The 19,369-nt window shown below is 38.1% G+C and overlaps 1 protein-coding gene across 1 annotated transcript in view; it reads left to right on the plus strand.

Moving 5' to 3' along the window:
• The window catches only part of MAGI2 (membrane associated guanylate kinase, WW and PDZ domain containing 2), a 1,931,490-nt gene that overhangs the window by 1,453,185 nt on the left and 458,936 nt on the right, over nt 1–19,369 (plus strand). Inside the window, exon 7 of the mRNA XM_006834399.1 lies at nt 19,308–19,365. Within this exon, the coding sequence (XP_006834462.1) occupies nt 19,308–19,365 (58 nt within the window). The remainder of the gene's footprint in view (nt 1–19,307; nt 19,366–19,369) is intronic.

A 19,369-nucleotide genomic window follows, 5' to 3' on the forward strand; every position in this document is an offset into this window, starting at 1 on the left:
GCTTTTCTGGTGTTCTAGTACTGCATCCTGGATTGAGGAGATTCAGCACAGGGGTCTTGGGGTCCAAAACATGTGCTTCACTCCTGACTCTTCTTTTTGATGGTCATGAGATTCTCTGTTCTTCCTTTTGAGATGCCTCATTTTGAACTCAGTGGGATGGCAAAACTGGCTAATTCCCATATAAGAATTTCATACACCCTATTTGCATGGTCCTGGTGTGTTGCTATAAGATAATTACTGAGCTGCTAACCACAAGGTCAGCACTTAACAAAACTTAGACACTCTAGGATCATTATTGGATTGTAAACCACAAAGTTGGCAGTTCAAACCCACCAGCTACTCCTCAGAAACTCTATACAGGGCCATTGTGAGTTGGAATCAATTTGTTGGCACTTAACAACAACAACCTAATCATTGGGTGGGAGTTACAGACTATGGCTAGAAAAACCATATCAAATAATTCAGCTGCACCACAACTATGTTTCCTAATTTATGTGTACCCTCTTCTGTTGCTTTGGTGAAGTGCAGATTCTTAGGTGGATGACACTTCTTTTAAAGGGGTCTAGTTGGTACCTCTGGTAACTTTGTGGTTACCAGTCAGGCTGCTAATCTCAAGGGCAGCTAGTTTGAAATTACCAGTGGTTCTATGGGAGAAAGATGAGGCTTTCTGCTCCTGTAAAGATTTACAGCCTCGGAAACTATGAGTCAGAACCAACTGCACAGAACACCACCATCACATGGTTTGTCATATGATCTTATGATTTTCCTTTTTATTTTGAAGACTCCTAATTTCCACTTTGCACCTGTTTTCCTTCCCAACCAATTCTCCAAGAGTCATCTTTCTCATCCACACAGTCTCCCTCTTCTTCAGAAACATTGCTTTCCCAAGACTGCCACCTCTCACTCATGACTTCCAATCCTCTTTCTTTTAATTCCCCAGTAGTTGTATTCTGATCAACCAGGTCTGTTATCGGTATTTCTCCACTCAAGATGGGAATTTATCTTCTTGAGGGTGATTTTTTTTTCTGTTTTTCTCCACCCTCCAAACTCCTGGCTCCCTGTCGTCTTTTCTATACACTCTGTTCATGACTTTCAGATTCAGAATGGGCTCTGAGTTGACTCTGCTAAATTGGAGTGTTTGTATTCCTACTTGTATATAATTTGTAAAATTCACAGTATTTTCTTCCTCCTGATTATATTGTAGTGTGGGTTATGGATGGTTTTATTGGCTTTCTTTGTGGACATTTATGTTTTTTGAATGTAATAGTACACATTCAGATTTATATGCCAGCCTTTATATTATAGGAACCCAGAATGTTTCAGTAAATATTTTTAAATGGATAACAGCTAGATAACTAACGAGCAAGATGGATGTATTGATGAGCATACATTTATAGAAGTTGAAGAAAACAGGAGGTGTATAGTTATAGATCATCATCAGATAGCTACTTCCTCAAACTTTCTTTATAGCCAGACCTTTCTCCAAGCTCTAGGAACAGAAAGGCAAACATGTACTAGGTTCATCACTTTATTTATCTTCTCCCAAATCTTGTCATCTTTTCTGAGTCTTTACCAGAGAAAATCCTTTTGTGTGTGTGCCAAAGCTCTCTGTTGTTACTTCTCATCACCATCTCAAACATGTCTATAGTCTTTGGGAAAGTTTGTATCTATTTTTGACAGCTCTTTTTTTCTTTTCAGGTATAAAAGGGCCCTTAAAGAATCAAAACATTGTAGAGTCCATCTTACTTCATGCATCAATATCTACCAAGAAAATCTTGTACATTTTCCATGAAAATAAGATAGTTTTAGAAATAAATGTATTTGGAAATTTTTGATTCAACTGTATAATTTAGCAACAAAAAGCCCTTGAAATACTGGACTCAAAAATATCCACTGTAACACTGAAGTAATAAAATACTCAGGTTGAATGAATATTCATGATAACATGAATTAAGTGTCAATAGTATAAAATACAGCTCAGCTAATTCTTTCCACTGGAACCATGGCAAAGCTTCTACAAACAGATTCCACTACTGAATACCTGACAGCCTATATTTCTAGGATACCAACTTGGTTTCTGCTGTGCTATGTAGAGAATCTCTAAGGAATATAAAAAGAGAAGAACATAAAGGAACAACACTTGATCTTTTCAGTTTCAGATTTTTATCAATAATTCTTTGGTTTGGATTTGGCCTTTATTTTCCTAACAAACAAATTTGAGTTTAGATAAATAGTAAAATGCCTGGAAGGAAGTACCTCTAATTTTATTTCTATGTAGGGGAATGGGACTCTGGTTTGCTTTTTGTTAGTGTATAGATAAAAGATAATAATAATATATTTAGTATTTTCTTTTATAAATACAAGTACATTTTTAATAAAAGAAAAGAGAGAAAAATACATATTGGAGTTTATTCACAATCAAAAGGTCCTATGTATATTTTATTTCTTGCATATAATTCTTCTTATTCCAGTCAAAAGTATGTTTTGTTTTGTTTTAAACTCAACTAGGATTTCTTAGAACAAAAGTTGCATGACTTTTTCAGAATAATTATGTTTCCCAAGTAGCATCCCATGTCATATAGCAAGAATATAATAAAGATTAGAAGAATATATTTAAATGCTAGACTTAGCTATTAAAATACTGTGTTGTTAAGTGTCAAGTTGGTTCCAACTCCTAGTGACCCTGTCTGTATAGGGTTTCTGAAGAGCAGCTGGTGAATACAATGTAAGGATTAGCTATTATTATACCGTTACAGTAGATACTAGAGTCCTGGTGTGGTGATGTAAAAAAGTAATGGACTGCTAACTATAAGGTTAATGGTTCAAATCCTCCAGCCACTCCTTGGAAACCCTATATAGGGTCACTATGAGTTATAACTGACCTACAGCTCTTAACAACAACAACATATAGTATACACTATATTATTTTACCTTAGAAAACTTTCATGTTTCTTTATGTTCTAGTACAATATCATTTCCTTTGAAACATGACATTAAGAACCTCAATTTAAGAAATAAAGACTAGTCTAAGTGAATTAATCTCGGGTAGAAGTAACTCTCCCCTATTCTTGAGTCTTATTCTTGTGTTTAAAACTGTATTTGCACACTTCCTAAATGATCTGCCTTCCTGGCTTTCAAAAGAATTTTAAGCTGTCCACCAGGAAGGACCTCTATATACCCTTCTCTAAATTAGCATAGCCAGTCACATGATTCATACAAGACATGCCTGTCCAGAAAGGAACAAAGGCTGACTCCATATTTTAGCTTCCATTTTTGAATCTGTGTTTTCTTGGACTCAAGATTCTAAAATTTGTATTTAATTAGTTTTGGGTTTTTTTTTTTTCTAGTGAACAGAAAGATAAGTCAATAGCAGGAGAAAAATATCCAAACCCACTTTCTTGTATTGAAGAATCATATAGTATAAAAGAATATAAATCTACATTCTCAGTTTGTTTTAAAATTCACTACTCAAATGACTTCAGTGCCATATGTATCTGATTAACAAATGAACCATCCAACCTTGTTGTCATCAAGTCTATTCCAACTCATAATGAACCAAAAGACAGACTAGAACGTACCCCATAAGGTTTTAAGATTTTAATCTTATGGATGCAAACTGCCACATCTTTATTCCACGTAGCAGCTGGAGAGTTCAAATGACCCACATTTCAGTTATCTAATTGCTACTGAGACTAAATGATTTTTTTGTAGTTTTTTATTTTCAATTTATTTTTGGTTTACAGGGGGAAAAAAGGTTGCAAAAATAGTGCAGAAAATTTCCATAAGTCTTTTCCCGAACTCTTTGCAATGTTCATATCTTTAATATTCACAGTATAGCTGTTGAAATCAGGAAACAGTGCTGATATGCTTGTATACTGTTACATAATCTACAAATCTCACTTGATTTTCTCCATTTGTCCCACCAATGTCCTTTTCCTTGTCCAGAGTGAAATCTAGCATTTCACAGTGTATTTAATTGTCATGTGTCCATAGTCTTCTCTGTCTTCCAATCGTGACCTTCCTGTTTGGTTTTTGTCTTTTTTTCTCTTTCATCATATTGACACTCTAATTAAAGAGAACTGGCTAGTTATTTCGTAGAATGTTCCTCAACTGAGTTTGTCAAATAAATGTTTTCTTGTGATGAAATAAATGAAGTGATTTGTTTTATTTCTTGTGATGAAATGAGGTTATTTATTACAGTGATTAAGTTGTACCATCTCAGTGCACCTCTCAGCAAATCACTATCTTCTTACTGGTGTTAACCCTGGGCGTGGCTATAGCTATTACTACAGAGCTAAATTGGAAAGCATTAGAGAGTTGAGAAAGAAAATGAATGTTAATTTTAAGTTATCAGGGTAATTTTTCTGTACTTTTACATAATTTTTGTTCTAATTATAGAAAGTCCCTGGGTTATAATTATCCTGTTGTTGTTAAGTTCTGTTGTCAGTTCCAACTCATAGTGACCCTGTATAGGGTTCCCAAGGAGTAACTGCTGAGCTTGAACCACCAACATTTTGGTTCAAACAAACTTAGCAGTTTAGCACACTTTCCTGCAGTGCCACACCAGGACTCCCACTTGCCCTTTAATGTTATATGAATTTGCCCTTACTCTGAAAAGATTGAGCCAAACCCTGTTGTTGTTATGTGCCATAAAGTTGATTCCGACGCATATCAACCCTGCATATGGTTTTCACAGTGCTAAATCTTTGCAGGAAAAGAAAGTCACATCTTTCTCCTGTGGTGCAGCTTGTGAGCTCATCTGTAGTCCAATGCTTATTCCTACAGAGCCACACTATGACACCAAACCAACCCCTAATCACAACAAATCCCTCATCACAGTCATATTCATTTGCTGCAGGTGCAGCTTTAAAAATCTTTTCCAAAGCTCTGAGCCTTTTCTTGAACTAAAGCAAAGCTAAATAGTAATGTGTGCATGCACCTAGTAAGATTTCTCTACAAATTCATGAAGATACAGTTAGGAACCGATCTCAGTTGTAACTTGGGGGCTACCTGTATAACAGACATGTTTGTGGTGTCCTCCATCCATAGCTTGTTTTGTTTGAATGGATGAGCCATATCTACCAAGTCCAAGATCCCAGGCTATACCTGTAGTGCATTCCTGACCTGGGAGAAACCATTACATGGGCCAAACAATGCCACTTAACTGGGACTGTTTTGAAGAAAATGAACTGACCCAATGAATCCATTGTAAGGAGAAAAGCAGTGAATTCAGAAACTGAGAGACCAAAATAGAACAGAGCTAAAAAGTAACAGTGTCAGATATGGGGTCACTAATAATGCAAGATTAGTAAGCACAAATAGCCAGTCAGCAGAAGAGAAGGAAGGAATTGTGCAGAGCGAAGTGGAACAGAGAAAAATACAAAGAGGAAGAAAGTAATTCAAAAGACAATCGAAGAGAGTCAGGCAAAGGGAGCCTTCTGAGATAGTACACCCTAGGTTCCTTGCAGCAACCCCGTATGCAGATTCAATTTCCATTGAAAATGCTGTCCTTGAATTTCTACAATATTCCCAACTGCAATCTTAAAACTGTTTCTGTTGAGCTAGTATAAATGTCTTTCATTGTTCTTTCAATGAAAATGGACCTGAATAGTAATAAATGAATACTAAAATAAAATAACATATGAAAAAAATGGTAAATCAAAAATAGAGCATGGTGGTTGTGGCAGATTACAGGTGAAGTTGAAAGTTCCCTTTCAAAGCTGTGATTCTGTTCTGTAACTAGAAAGTTTGTAAAACTAGCTACAATTAATCTAAACATTTCCAGAGACCTTAACAGGTGAGAGAACTGTAGAAAGATATAATTACTGATTCCTTCATGGCACCATGGCCTAAAGAAAATGTCAATTAAAAGAGTTCTTAATTCAGCCTTAACCTTGCTGATCTCAAGTGTTTGTTTTCTCCTGTTTTGTAGTATGTGTTATTCTTTCATCACTGTGACCTTAATCATCTGAAGATTTACAAGGTATTGTTGAATAAAATATTCTAAATAACCCAGGACCCAAAAGCTCCAAGAGACATGCTTGCCTGATTGGGCAAATAGTACAAAATTGAAAATTCTGTTTCTTATTTGTTAGTTAGTTTATTTTAAACCAGAGCAGTTAGTTGTTGTTGTTGTTTTAAAGAAAATGCACTTCAAGGGCAAACAACTTATTTTTCAATGTGAAAAAAGATGAACATTTCATCATGTATAAAGTGTGCACTCCTTAGTTTATAATCTTAAAAAGTTTATGACATCTTTTTATGAGGTGAGAAGAAAAAGGTGAAAATAGCATTCTATCCTAGATCACTTTTTGCTTGTCAGAAAAATCTCTTTCAGATTTTATGTATGTATCTCACATATGAGGGTATGCATATGGGGCAAATCAAAAGTATTGCTACTAAATTTTCACTTCATACATGCACAAATTTATTCCAAACAAAACATGTCTGAACATGTCTCTGAGATCAGTGAATGGCTGCAGACAAACTCTCTTAGCAAAACACGGATTAAGAAGTTTCCTTAGAGTGTATTCAAACAACAAAGGCCCAATTGAAACAGTGGTTTCCTATAACTGATTGAAATACCTAAAAGGGGTTTTAGAACTTTCCCAGTGAAATAGGTCTCTTGCGGAGCCTTTGCAGTGTATAGGACCTTAGGTGGAATCCTGAACCACATCCAGAACCTTCTGAGATGGGACATTCCCTAGAAAGGACAAACAGACCAGCCTGGAACAGCTAGAGTGACAGAAGATACATCTTCAAAGAAAGATCAGCAGGAAAAACCCAAAACAAAAATGGCAGTATGATTGACTACTTCAAAAATAAACAAGTTGTTTACCTGGAAACCATCAAGGCAAGCAATCAAGTCCCTTCAGGACAAACACCCACTCTAAGACTGAAACTCAGAGGGAACACATGAGCAGGCATATAAGTTTGCTGACAACCACATTGGTCTACTGGTGAGTGGAAGAGGGGGAAAGGCAGCAATGAAGAAATGTGGGCTGAGTTCAACCACATTCCATAGACTCCTGTTGACCTGGAGATGAGAGAGACAAGAAGAAGGGCTCATTGATCCAAAGAGTGGTGAGACCTGCGGACACCTGAAACCATGGACCAGGACATAGTCATGGAGGGCTAGAGATGAGAGAAGCATCCAGTGGCTATGAAGTGAGGGGAGATGTACAAGAACCCCCATACTTGCAGATAGTACCCATTTGACCTATCCTCAATGGCTGGATAATCAGAACTCGACTACAGGATGATTTAAAAAAAAATTTTTTTTACTAAAAGAAATGAGTGTAAATTGCTACAATTTGATGAACTTGACCTATACTCATGGATGTAGTAGCTCAAGATGCCAAGAGAGGGAAGGAGTCTTCACATCAAGTATCAATCCTATCCCGTCTGTATACAGGGTAGATAGGGACGGGCAACTTAATCATTGGCTTCCTAAAATGAGGGAATGATAAAGGCACAAAGTGATTGGCTTACAAGTTTTCAAGAGGGAGTATAGTTTAAAAGTGTGCAGGAGAAGATAGAGTCCCCACTGAAAAGTTTTCATCATGTCCAAAAGGGTCTGGTGAAAAGAGATGGTGATAAAATTCTTATGATTGAATAGTAAGTAACTATTATCATGACAAATTGTGACTGTCACAATTGTAAAGGTAGAAGTTTTGCAGCAAAAACAGGGGAGTAGTTAACTTTACAGTCCAGAAACAGAGGGCCCTAGGACCATCAAGGGAGAAGAGTATGAGCGGAATGTGGGACCCTATCCAGAGAAGCAGTGACACCAGAGATGGAGGCAGAGATGGGGACATGGAGAGAGGGAGCAGCTGAGAACTCTGAAGTCATGGAATTAGAGAGACTGAGAGCTGGCGGCCAGGAGGCAGGCTTGCAGAATGTGCCCTTTGGTGTTTAAATTATTATATATGCTTGAGTGTTTAAAAAAAAAAAAAGAGCTAAAATGAACAGAGAGAAATACTTTTAACTGATGGTAGCTGGAGGGGATTATAGCTATTGTAATGAAACAAAGTCTATGATTTGTTGACTATAAAACTGATGATCTTCCCTGTAAAGTTCCACTCAATTCACAATAAGACTTAAAAAAAAAAAACAACACAGTGCCTTCCGAGGGGATCTGCTGGGTCAGTTAAATTCATTGCAGAAAGTTCAGCTTAGACGTTTATGGCTACCATTTGGTGGGGTTCCAAAAGTGTAATCTTGATAGATTTTCTTAAAGGACACAGGATAATCCCAAGGGCTTATTAGGGAGAAGTTTTAAGACTATTTAAAACTGAACTAGTGAAAAAAAGACCAGGAAAGTTGAGGGGTTTTTTTGTTTTGTTTTTGTTTTAAATCACAACAATGAACCTGCTCATTCTTGGAGGGTAGCTAGGCCTGTCCTATTAGGCTGTCATTGGGAAGCCTTACCCCATCTGTCCTACAGCTATGATCTGGCCTCTTTAGACATCTTTTTGTGTCTGAAACTCAACGAAAATTTCAAAGGAAAACTATTTGAGTTCCTCCAGGATCCCAAAGCACCTTTTTTGTTGTGGTGTAAATTGAAGAGCTCAGAATTCTTCAGAGAAGAGTTAGAGAGACAGAGATGGCACCTTCAAAAGTGTATAGGCCTCAATGGAGGACATGTAGAAAAACATTAACTTCACACTTGTATTTTTTTTTTGTTTAATAAAGGGTTCTATGATTTTTGTAGCAATACTTCTTGACTTACCATCATACATACACAACTATTTTATTTGCATCAGTTGTTTATTTTTACAGCCATGCTGCCCCGTTTACAAATGAAGCAATGCTTGGTTCATGTACTGGTTCCATGTAACATCTCACCTATCAAATCCTTGCAGATATTTAAAAGGAAATGCTCTTTGTAGCCAATGGTTGGTGATACATAATGTACTGTTTTGTCTCTGAATAAAGGAACACTGACAGTTGATCTTAAAAGAAGAGAAGGAAGGAATTGTGCAGAGCAAAAGGGAACAGAGAAAAACATGGAGGAAGAAAGTAGTTCAAAAGACAATAGAAGAGAATCAGAAAAAGGGAGTTTTCTGAGATAGTATATCCTAGGTTCCTGGTGTGTATGGTGCTGTGGGATAAAGCACTGGACCTAAAGGTCAGTTTGAACCCCAAGGTCAGCGGTTCAAATTCATCAGCCACTCTTTGGAAACCCTAGACAGGGTTGTTATGGATAAGAACTGACTGGAAGACACATAACAACCTCAGGTTCCTTATGGCAGCCCAGCATCTGGATCCAAAATTTCCATTGAAAATGCTGTCCTTGGATTTCTACAAGATTCCCAACTGCAATCTGAAAACTGTTTCTGTTGACCTAGTATAAATGGATCTCATTGTTCTATAATGAAAATGGACTAAAATTAAATGAATACAAAATTAAATTATATGTGAGAAGAATGGTAAATGTGCTTGAGTTTTAGTTTACCTAAGAAATATGAAACAAGGAAATAAAATTTACAAATGCACTGATATCTTATGAAAAGTAATCTGTTTACCCAAGAATTCTGATGGCTTCTGTGATGGCAAGTGGACTTGAGACCTTTTCCATCACAGATCTAATAACAATCAATAAAATTTATATATCAGGAATACATTTCTAGACTTAGTAATTTACTCAAAAAATCCAAAGATAAGGAATAAATTATGAGACATTTTATATTGTCAAAGATAATTTTTAAATTTTGACCATGAATACTTTAACATAATAATGGCATTACTGTTTTTGTTGTTAGGTGCCATCGAGTCGGTACCAACCCATAGCGACCCTATGCACAGCAGAATGAAACACTGCCTGATCCTGGGCCAACCTCACTACTGTTGCCATGTTTGAGTCTATCGATGCTACCACTTGGCCAATCCATCTCATTAGGGGTCTTCCTCTTTTTCTCTGACCCTCCACCCTACCAAACATAATATACTGCTCCAGTGACTGGTCCCTCCAGATGATATGTCCGAAGTATGAGAGATGAAGTTTGGCCATCTTGGCTTCCAAGGAGCACTCTGGCTGCACTTCTTCCAACATCCATCTGTTGGTTCTTTTAGCAATCTATGCCACTTTTAATAGTCTCCTCCAATACCATAACTAAAAAGCATCAATTCTTCTATGGTTTTCCTTATTCTCTGTCCAGCTTTTGCATGCATATGAGGTGATTGAAAATACTTATGCAGCAGATTGGCCTAATGCAATACATCATTTGATTTTTTGACCGCTGCTTCTGTAAGTGCTGATAGTTGATAGAAGAAAGAATGAAGTCCTTGACAACTTCAATCTTTTCTCCGTTGATAAGAATGTTGTTTATTAGTCCAATGGTGAGGATTTTTGTTTTCTTTACATTGAGATGTAATCCGTACTGAAGGCTGTGCTCTTTGATCTTCATCAGTAAATGTTTTAAGTCCTCTTCACTTTCAGCAAGCAAGGTTGGATCATCTGCATATCGCAGGTTGTTAATGAGTCTTCTTCCAATCCTGATGTCACGTTTTTCTTCATATAACCCAGCTTCTCAGAATATTTGCTTGCATACAGCTTGAATAAGTATGGTGAAATAATATAGCCTTTTCACACACCTTTTTAAATTTTAAACAATTCAGGGTTCCCATGTTCTGTTCGAACAACTGCCCCTTGGTCCAGGTACAGATTCCTCATGAGCACAATTAAGTGTTCTGGAATAATCATACTTTGCAGTGTTGTCCATAGCTTTTCATGATCCACACAATCAAAAGCCTTTGAGTAGTCAATAAAGCACAGGTAAACATCTTTCTGATATTCTCTGCTTTCAGTCAAGATCCATCAGCTATCAGCAATGATTTTTCTCATTCCACGGCCTCTTCTGAATCTGGCTTGAACCTCTAGAAGTTCTCTGTCAATGTATGATTGTAGCTGTTTCTGTATTACCTTTAGCAAGACTTTACTTGCATGGGTTATCAAAGTGATTGTCCAATGATTTCCACATTCCATTGGGTCACATTTCTTTGGAATGGGCAAAAATATGGATCTCTTCCAATAAATCTGCCAGATAGTTGTCTTCCAAATTTCTTGGCAGACATGTATTAGTGCCTCCTGTGTCGCCTCACTTTCTTGAAAGATTTCAATATTTATTCCATCAATTCCTAGTACCTTTTATTTGCCAATTCCTTTAATGCACCTTGGATTTCCTCCTTCAGTATCATTAGCACTGGATCATATGCTACCTTTTGAAATGGTTGAATATTAATCATTTCCTTTTGGTACAATGATTCTGTATATTCCTTCCATCTTCTCTTGATGCTTTCTGCATCATTCAATAATTTGCACAGAGAATCTTTCAGTACCGGAAGTTGAGGCTTGAATTTTTTCTTCAGTTCCCCCAGCTTGAGAAATGCTGAGTGTGTTCTTCCTCTTTGGTTTTCTGATTCCAGATCTTTGTACATTTTGTTGTAATAGTTGGCTTTATCTTCTAAAGCTGATCTTTGAAATTTTCTGTTCAGCTCTTGACCTCCTCATTTCTTCCATTTGTTTTAGCATCTCGATGCTGGAGAGCAAGTTTCTTCTAACATCCATTTTGACCTTTTCCTTCTTTCTTGTCTTCTCAGTGACTTTTTGCTTTCTTCATGGATGCTGTTCTTGATGTCATCCCACAACTCTTGTGGTCTTCGGTCTTTAGTGTTTACTGTATCAAATCTGTTCTTCAGATGATCTCTAAATTCAGGTGGGATATATTCAAGGTCATATTTTGGCTATCGTGGACTTGTTGTCATTTTCTTCCACTTCAGTTTGAATTTTCAGTTGAGTAATTGATGGTCTGTTCCACAGTCTGCCCCAGGCCTTGTTTTGGCTGATGATATGGAGCTTTTCCATCATCTCTTTCCGCAGATGTAATCAATTTGATTTATATGTATTCCCTCTGGTGAGGTCCATGTGTATAGTCATCTCTTATGCTGTCTAGACATGGTATTTGAAATGAGCAAATCATTGGTTTTGCAGAATTCTATCATGTGTTCTCCAGCATCATTTCTATCACCAAGGCCATATTTTCCAAGTACTGATCTTTCCTCTTTGCTCCCAACCTTTGCATTCCAATCACCAGTAATGATCAGTACATCTTGAATGCATGTTTGGTCAATTTCAGATTGAAGAAGTTGGTAGAATTCTTCTGTTTCATCCTCACTGGCTTTAGTGGTTGGTGCGTAAATTTGAATAATAGTGGTATTATCTGGGCTTCCCTGTAGGTGAATGGATATTAATCCTATCACAGACAGCACTGTACCTCATCATTGATCTGGGTATGTTCTTTTTGACAAATGAATGCAATACCATTCCCCTTCAATTTGTCATTCCAGGCATAGTAAACCATGTGGTTGTCAGATTCAAAATGGCCAATATCAGTCCATTTCAGCTCACTAATGCGTAAGATATTGATGTTTATGCATTCCATTTCATTTTTGACAACTTCTAATTTTCCCAGATTCGTACTTCATACATTCCATGTTCCAATTTTCAGTGGGTGTTTACAGCTGTTTCTCTTAATTTTGCATTGTGCCCTATCAGCAAATGTTGGTTCCACGGGCTTTTCTCCCACAGGCTTTACTCCATTCGCGTCATCACGGTCAACTCTACTTTGAGGAAGCTTTTCCCCAGTCGCATTTTGAGTGCCTCCCAACCTGAGAGGTTCATTTTCCGGCACTATGTGTGACAGTGTTTCTCTGCTATTCATAAGGTTTTCAATGACTAAATATTCAGAAGTAGTTCGTCACTCCTTCTTCCTAGTCTGTCTTCATCTGGAAGCTCATCTGAATCCTATGCACTACGGGTGACCATACTGGTATTTAAAATACTGGTGGCATAACTTTCAGAATCACAGGTACTCACAAGCCACCACAGTACAACAAATTCACAGACAAGTGGGGCCGTTTGGTTTTAAGTAGAAACTGTCACTTTAAATTTTTAGGAGATCTGTGCTCATGAATAGTAGAACCATCTAGGGGTGGTGGTGGTGGGGGTATCCATTTACTCAGGCACCCCCTCTAGTCACCAGAATGGATGTGTACAGGCAGCAAGAGACCAATGAACAGATACAAAAAAAATGAATGTTCACATCTGTATCTCTGTGGTTTTGTCAGGCATTCATGGCTGCTCTGATCCTTCCCCTGCTTGGTCTCTCCCAAGATGGTGGCTCCAGGAGCTGCTGAGTATCTTGAATTAGAAAGCAATGAATTTCTTGCTTCTCCTACAAATTACCCTAGCTGTAAGCCTTCCAACCTTCTAAATATTCCTTTATATGTGGTTCAGAGTTCTAGCACCATCCCCTGAGCCTGCTTGGTCCAATATTCTATGTTGTTGCTGATGGAGCTCTTCACTACACTTCCACCCTCTCTGCCATCTTGGATCATGGCATTAATAAATAGAACTAATATCCACCCTAAGCTAACATGTTAGGCTTTTATTTTATGTGTTATTGAACATGATTTGCATTATATGTAATTATATTCATAAGAAGATAAGAAGCCTGTTATACAAATGAATCTATATACTGAGCCACATAATAAATATTGATATTTATTAGTTGAAATCCTCTGTATATTCTTTTACTTTAGCCATTTGTAAAAGACACTCAATAGATGTTTGTCAAATGAATTCTTCTCTTTCAAGCCATGTTCGTTCCCCAACAGCTTTGGGGACTTGGTGGATAACATTTGAAATGTGTTCTCTTTAATCTAAATTAAGTGTTGTTTATGCTGTGCTAGGCAGTCCTGGTGTGGCGCTGTGGGTTAATGCACCAGACTGCAAAACCATTTGAACTACAAAGTTGGCAGTTCAAGCTCACCAGCTGCTCCTTGGAAACCCTATACAGCGTCGCTGTGGGTCGGAACCGACTCAATGGTACTTCACAACAAAAAAAACATACTGTGTTCAATGGAGTCCTGGTGTGGCAATGTGGTCTAATGCATCAGACTGCAAAGTCATTTGAACCACAAGGTTGGTGGTTCACGCTCACCAGCTTCTCCTTGGATACCCTATACAGGGTCATTATTGGTCAGAATCGACTCAACAGCACTTAACAACTACAACAACAATATGCTGTGTTAAACAGATTGCCTAAATTGATGTCTAAATTGATTACGATTAGTGGAACCAGAGTACTGGGCTTTAGGTTCTGAATTGTTGTTAGGATAAAATGAGCTAGTACATGAAAGTCCCACAGTAGTGGCTCATTGTAAATTTTACACACCCTAAAATTTAGAGTTATAAGTTTACTAAGATAAGAATAATTTAAGAAATATCAAAAAAGGCATGGAGTCCTGGTGTGGCACTGTAGAGTAAGCACTGGTGCAAGGTCAGTTTGAACTACAAGGTTGGCAGTTCAAATTATCAGCTGCTCCTTGGAAATTCTAACAGGGTCACTGTGAGTCAAAACTGACTCAACAGTACTTAACAACAACAACACACAAAATTATAGCCCAGTGTGTCTTTAATATTTTAATATTTAACAACAACAGCAACAACACAGAGTCATAGCCCAGTATATCTTTAATGTTTAAGCCTAATAACAATGATAAAAATCATAAAGGAAAACAAAGAAAGTTACCAAGTGTCTATATGTTAAGGAAAATGCTGAACAAGGTTAAAAAACAAATTCTTCAAAATATTTGTAATATATATGTGAAAAAGGATGAATATCACTAATAAATAAAGAACTCCAATGACTTATAAGAAATGAAAATTGCATTTTCAATGGCCAAAGAAATATTAAGAATACCCAACCTTACTATGAATTAAAAAACAGGTCAATTAAAGCAACTATGAGCTGAAATTTAAAAATCAATTAGGGTGATTTTTTAAATGATGATAATCAACCTCTTATCTGCATATTAAAATCCAGAAAGCTCTGAATTGTATGTTTAGTAAGTAACTCATTTGGTACCACAACTTTGTTTGACCTGGACTCTTGACAACAAGCCAGTGCTAGCTGATATGGTGTCCTGTTATGGAGCCTTGGATTAATGTGCTGGACTGCAAGGTCACTTTGAATTACAACGTTGGCATTCAAGCTCACTAGCAGCTGTGAGTCACTACTGACTCATCGTCACTTAACAATACAGCAACTGATATGAAGTAAGATTCTTGTTAAATAATGGTGAAGAGTAGGGCTGTTCAATGACACATCGGACAAGGGACTCATTTCTAAAATACATAGGAAACTACAACACCTCTACAAGAAAAAGACAAATAACCCAATTTAAAAATGGGCACAGGACATGAACAGACACTTCACCAAGGAGGAGGTCTGGGCAGCCAACAAACCTATGAAGAAATGTTCACGATCACTAACCATTGTTGTTGTTAAGTACCGTGGAGTTGGTTCTGACTCATAGTGACCCTGCACAGTGTTTCCGAGGCTTGTAAATCTTTACAGGAGCAGAAAGCCTCATCTTTCTCCCGCAGAACAGCTGGTAGTTTCAAACTGCTGACCTTGAGGTTACTAGCCTGATTCATAACCACTACACTACCAGAGCATTCACTAGCCATTAGAGAGATGCAAATCAAAACAATAATGAGATATTATCTCACACCAGCAATAACAGCAAAGATAAAAAAAAGTAGAGGACAGTAAATGCTGGCAAGGATGCAGAGAGAATGGGATCCTCCTACATTGCTGGTGGGATTGCAAAATGGTCCATCCACTCTGGAAAGCAATATGGCACTTCCTCAGAAAGTTGGAAATAGAAATACCTCATAATCCAGCAATTGCTCTACTTGGTATTTACCCACAAGAAATATGAGCAATAACACGAGAAGATATATGCACACCAATGTTCATAGCAGCACTAGTTACAATAGCAAAAAGATGGAGACAGCCTAAGTGCTCATCAATTGAAGAATGGATAAATAAACTGGTAAATGCATACAATGGAATACTATGCTACATTGAAGAAAAACAAGGAAGCTGCAAGCCACCGCATAACATGGATAAACTTTGAGGTCATTATGCTGAGTGAAATTCATCACAAAAGGAGAAATACTGCTTAGGACCATTATTGTAAAAGATTAAGAAAAAGAATCCACTCTAAAAGGGGGGGGGGGATATCTATCTATCTATCTATCTATCTATCTATCTATCTATCTATATATATATATATATATATATTTGCTGATCACCAGGATGTATGGGATGAGATGAGAGGAGGGAGGGAGAAGAAGATGGAGCACAGGGTAGGCAATAGACACAGGATAGCTTGGGTGCAGGCAATACACAAAAAGGGGGAGGGGAATAGAAGAACAAGGAAGATGGGAGAACAATTAGGCAGGTTTGCATGGGCTAACTGGGACAGAGGTAAATAATGATGTATGCACAACCTTGGAACAATAGCGCTCTGGGATACAGGGATTGAGGCATGGCTTGAATGGGTAAAAGAGGGGAATAATGTCAAGATGGTTGGCTGTCCTTTGAATCTTGGTTACCCTTGCATACCATTGTAAAATAGACACTTGAGGGGGAGAGAAAGGACTAGCCAGAAACATCAAAATAGAAAGCTTGTAAATCCATCTTCAGCATGTAACTAATTGAAATACCTTAAAGGGGGCTAGAAGTTGCCCAGTGAAAGAGTTTTCCTATGGAGACTTTACATTGCAAAAGACCATAGGTGGAATCATGAACCCCATCCAGAATCATCTGAGGTGGGAAATTTCCACTTGAAAGGAAAAGTAGACCAGCCTGGAGCAGCTAGAAGAATAGAAGATACTTCTTTGAAAGAAAGACTAGCAGGAAAAATCTAAAACAATAACGACAGTCTGATTGACTACTACAAGAACAAGTAAGCTGTTTGCCCGGGAGCCATCAAGGCAAGTGGTTGGTTCTACTCAGAGCGAACCCATCCAAAACTAAGTTGTTGTTGTTGTTAAGTACCGTGGAGTCGGTTCCGACTCATAGTGACCCTGCACAGGGTTTCCGAAGCTGTAAATCTTTACGGGACTCAAGGGAAATACACAAGCAGGCATGTAGTCTGGATGGTGACCACATTGGTCACCAATAAAGGGAAGTGGGGGAAAAACAGCAATGAAGTTATAAGCTAAGTCCGACCACATTCAATAGACTCCTGTGAACCCAGGTGGAGACCTAGTTGGCCAGCAGTATGGCAAGACCCAGGGACTCCTGGGCCCAGAGGCAGTGACATGGCCACAGATCACTAGAGTGGAGAGGGAAGCATCCATCTGATATGAAGTGAGGGGAGATGCAGAAGAACACCCATACTTGCAGATAGTACCCACTTGACCTAGCTTCAATGGCTGAATGATCAGAACTTGACTAAAAGAAGAAAGAAGAGGAAAAAAAAGAGTAACCTGCTACAATTTGATGAACTTTACCTATAGTTATTGATGTAGTAGCACAAAAAATGGAACAAATCTTTACAGCGAGGATCATTCCCACCCCCTTGGTACACAGGGTTTACAGGGATGGGCAACTTGGACATTGGCTACCCAAAATGGGGGGTGGGGGAGGAAGGCAAGAAGTGACTGGCTTACAAGCTTTCAAGAGGGCGCCTAGTTCCAGAGGGGATGGGGGAAGGTAGAATCTCCACTGAATGGTTTCCAATCTGTTGGGACAGGGCTAATGAAAGGAGATAGAGATAACACTCTTGTGGTACAATAGTGAATACTTTCTATCAGGACTGTCTGTGAGAGTCAGAAATGTAAAGGTAGATATTTTGTAACAAAAGGAGGGGAGTGATTGATTTTGCAGTCCAGGAGTGGAGGTCCCTGGGACCATCAAGAGAGAAGAGCAGAGTGCGGGACCCTACCCAGAGATGCAGTGACACCAGAAATGGAGGCAGAGATTTGATGACGTGGACAGACGGAGCAGCTGGGGACACTGGAATCAGGGAGGGAGAGGGACTGTGTGCTGATGGCCCGGGGGAGGGTGGGGTGTTAGGTCTGTGGGGTGTACCCTTTGGTTGTTTGATGATGCATGAAAGGAATTGTAATCATTGCAATGAAACAAAATACAATAGGATGAATGTAAAGCTGATGTTCTCCCATGTAAACTCACATAATTCACAATAAAAACTTAATTTTAAAAAAAGAGTAGGCCTGCTAACCTCAAGGTTAACAATTTGAAACTACCAGCTGTTCCAAGGGAGAAATAATAGGCTTTCCATTCCCATAAAGATTTACAGCTTTGGAAACCCTATGCAGGGTAGCTATGAGTGGGAACCAACTTCACGGCGCATAACCACCACCACCACTAGTGGTGCTTGGGATAATGCACTGGACTACAAGGTCGATTTGGACTGCAAGATTGGCAGTTCAAATTCACCAGCTGCTCCTTAGAAACCCTATATAGTGGTGCTATCAGTCTGAACCAACTTGAAGGCACTTAACAAATTCTAACTACCAACTGTCATCAAGTCAATTCTGACTCATAGTGATTGTATGTAGGGTTTCCAAGACTGTAAATCTTTAAATGAGCAGAAAGCCCCATCTTTCACTCAGAGTGGCTGGTGGATTCGAACTGATGACCTTGTGATTAGCAGTCCATTGTGTAACCCACTACTCCACCAGGGATATATGCATACATATATGAGGAGGGTTCACAAAGCATGTGGAAAATGGAATTAAAAGATAATGGAATTTTTCTATGGATTTTTAAACACCCATATTCTCTCTCTGTTTTGGTCTCTTTTTCTCTTTACACATATATTAATTAGTCTTGAATGATTGGAAATGTTCATCATATTGTCAGAGTGAGAGTGTGTCTAGAATTTTAGGATTTATGTAAAAAGTTCTCAACACCATTCATATTCTGAACCATGTGGAATGAACAATAAGCTAACCATCCTGAATAGCGGGATGTCAATGGAGAATATGTAATGTCTTTATTTCAGTCATCAGAAACAATTTGCTATCCTCAGATACACAATTTGGAAATATGATCTTTATCCTGAAACGCTCCTTTACACAATACAGATAAATAAGAGAACGGTATGCTCTTTTAAAAAAACGATTTGCCTTCTGGATTGCTTTAAATGGTGATAACATGATGACATGCCACACCACTGCTTGGCATGGAATCAACTGCTAGCTCTGGCATTGTATCTGCAAAAAGAGCTCTGTGTTTAACTGCCAATGTTAAAGTCAGAGTTTCTAGTGGTGTCTCCCATGTGTATCTGAAAGTTGGTGCTGACTGCGAATATTTTATTCCACTTTTGTCAACCATTTCTAAAATCCATGAACAATTAAATTATATTGATTTTTATTAGAAATTGAAATTATTTATTGAAAGAAATTACTCTTTGTTTTTCAGAGCTTCCGTATGGCTGGGAAAAAATCGATGACCCCATATATGGCACCTATTATGTTGAGTAA

The sequence above is a fragment of the Chrysochloris asiatica genome, unplaced genomic scaffold, assembly GCF_000296735.1.
Source record: "Chrysochloris asiatica unplaced genomic scaffold, ChrAsi1.0 scaffold00010, whole genome shotgun sequence".
NCBI lineage: Eukaryota > Metazoa > Chordata > Mammalia > Afrosoricida > Chrysochloridae > Chrysochloris > Chrysochloris asiatica.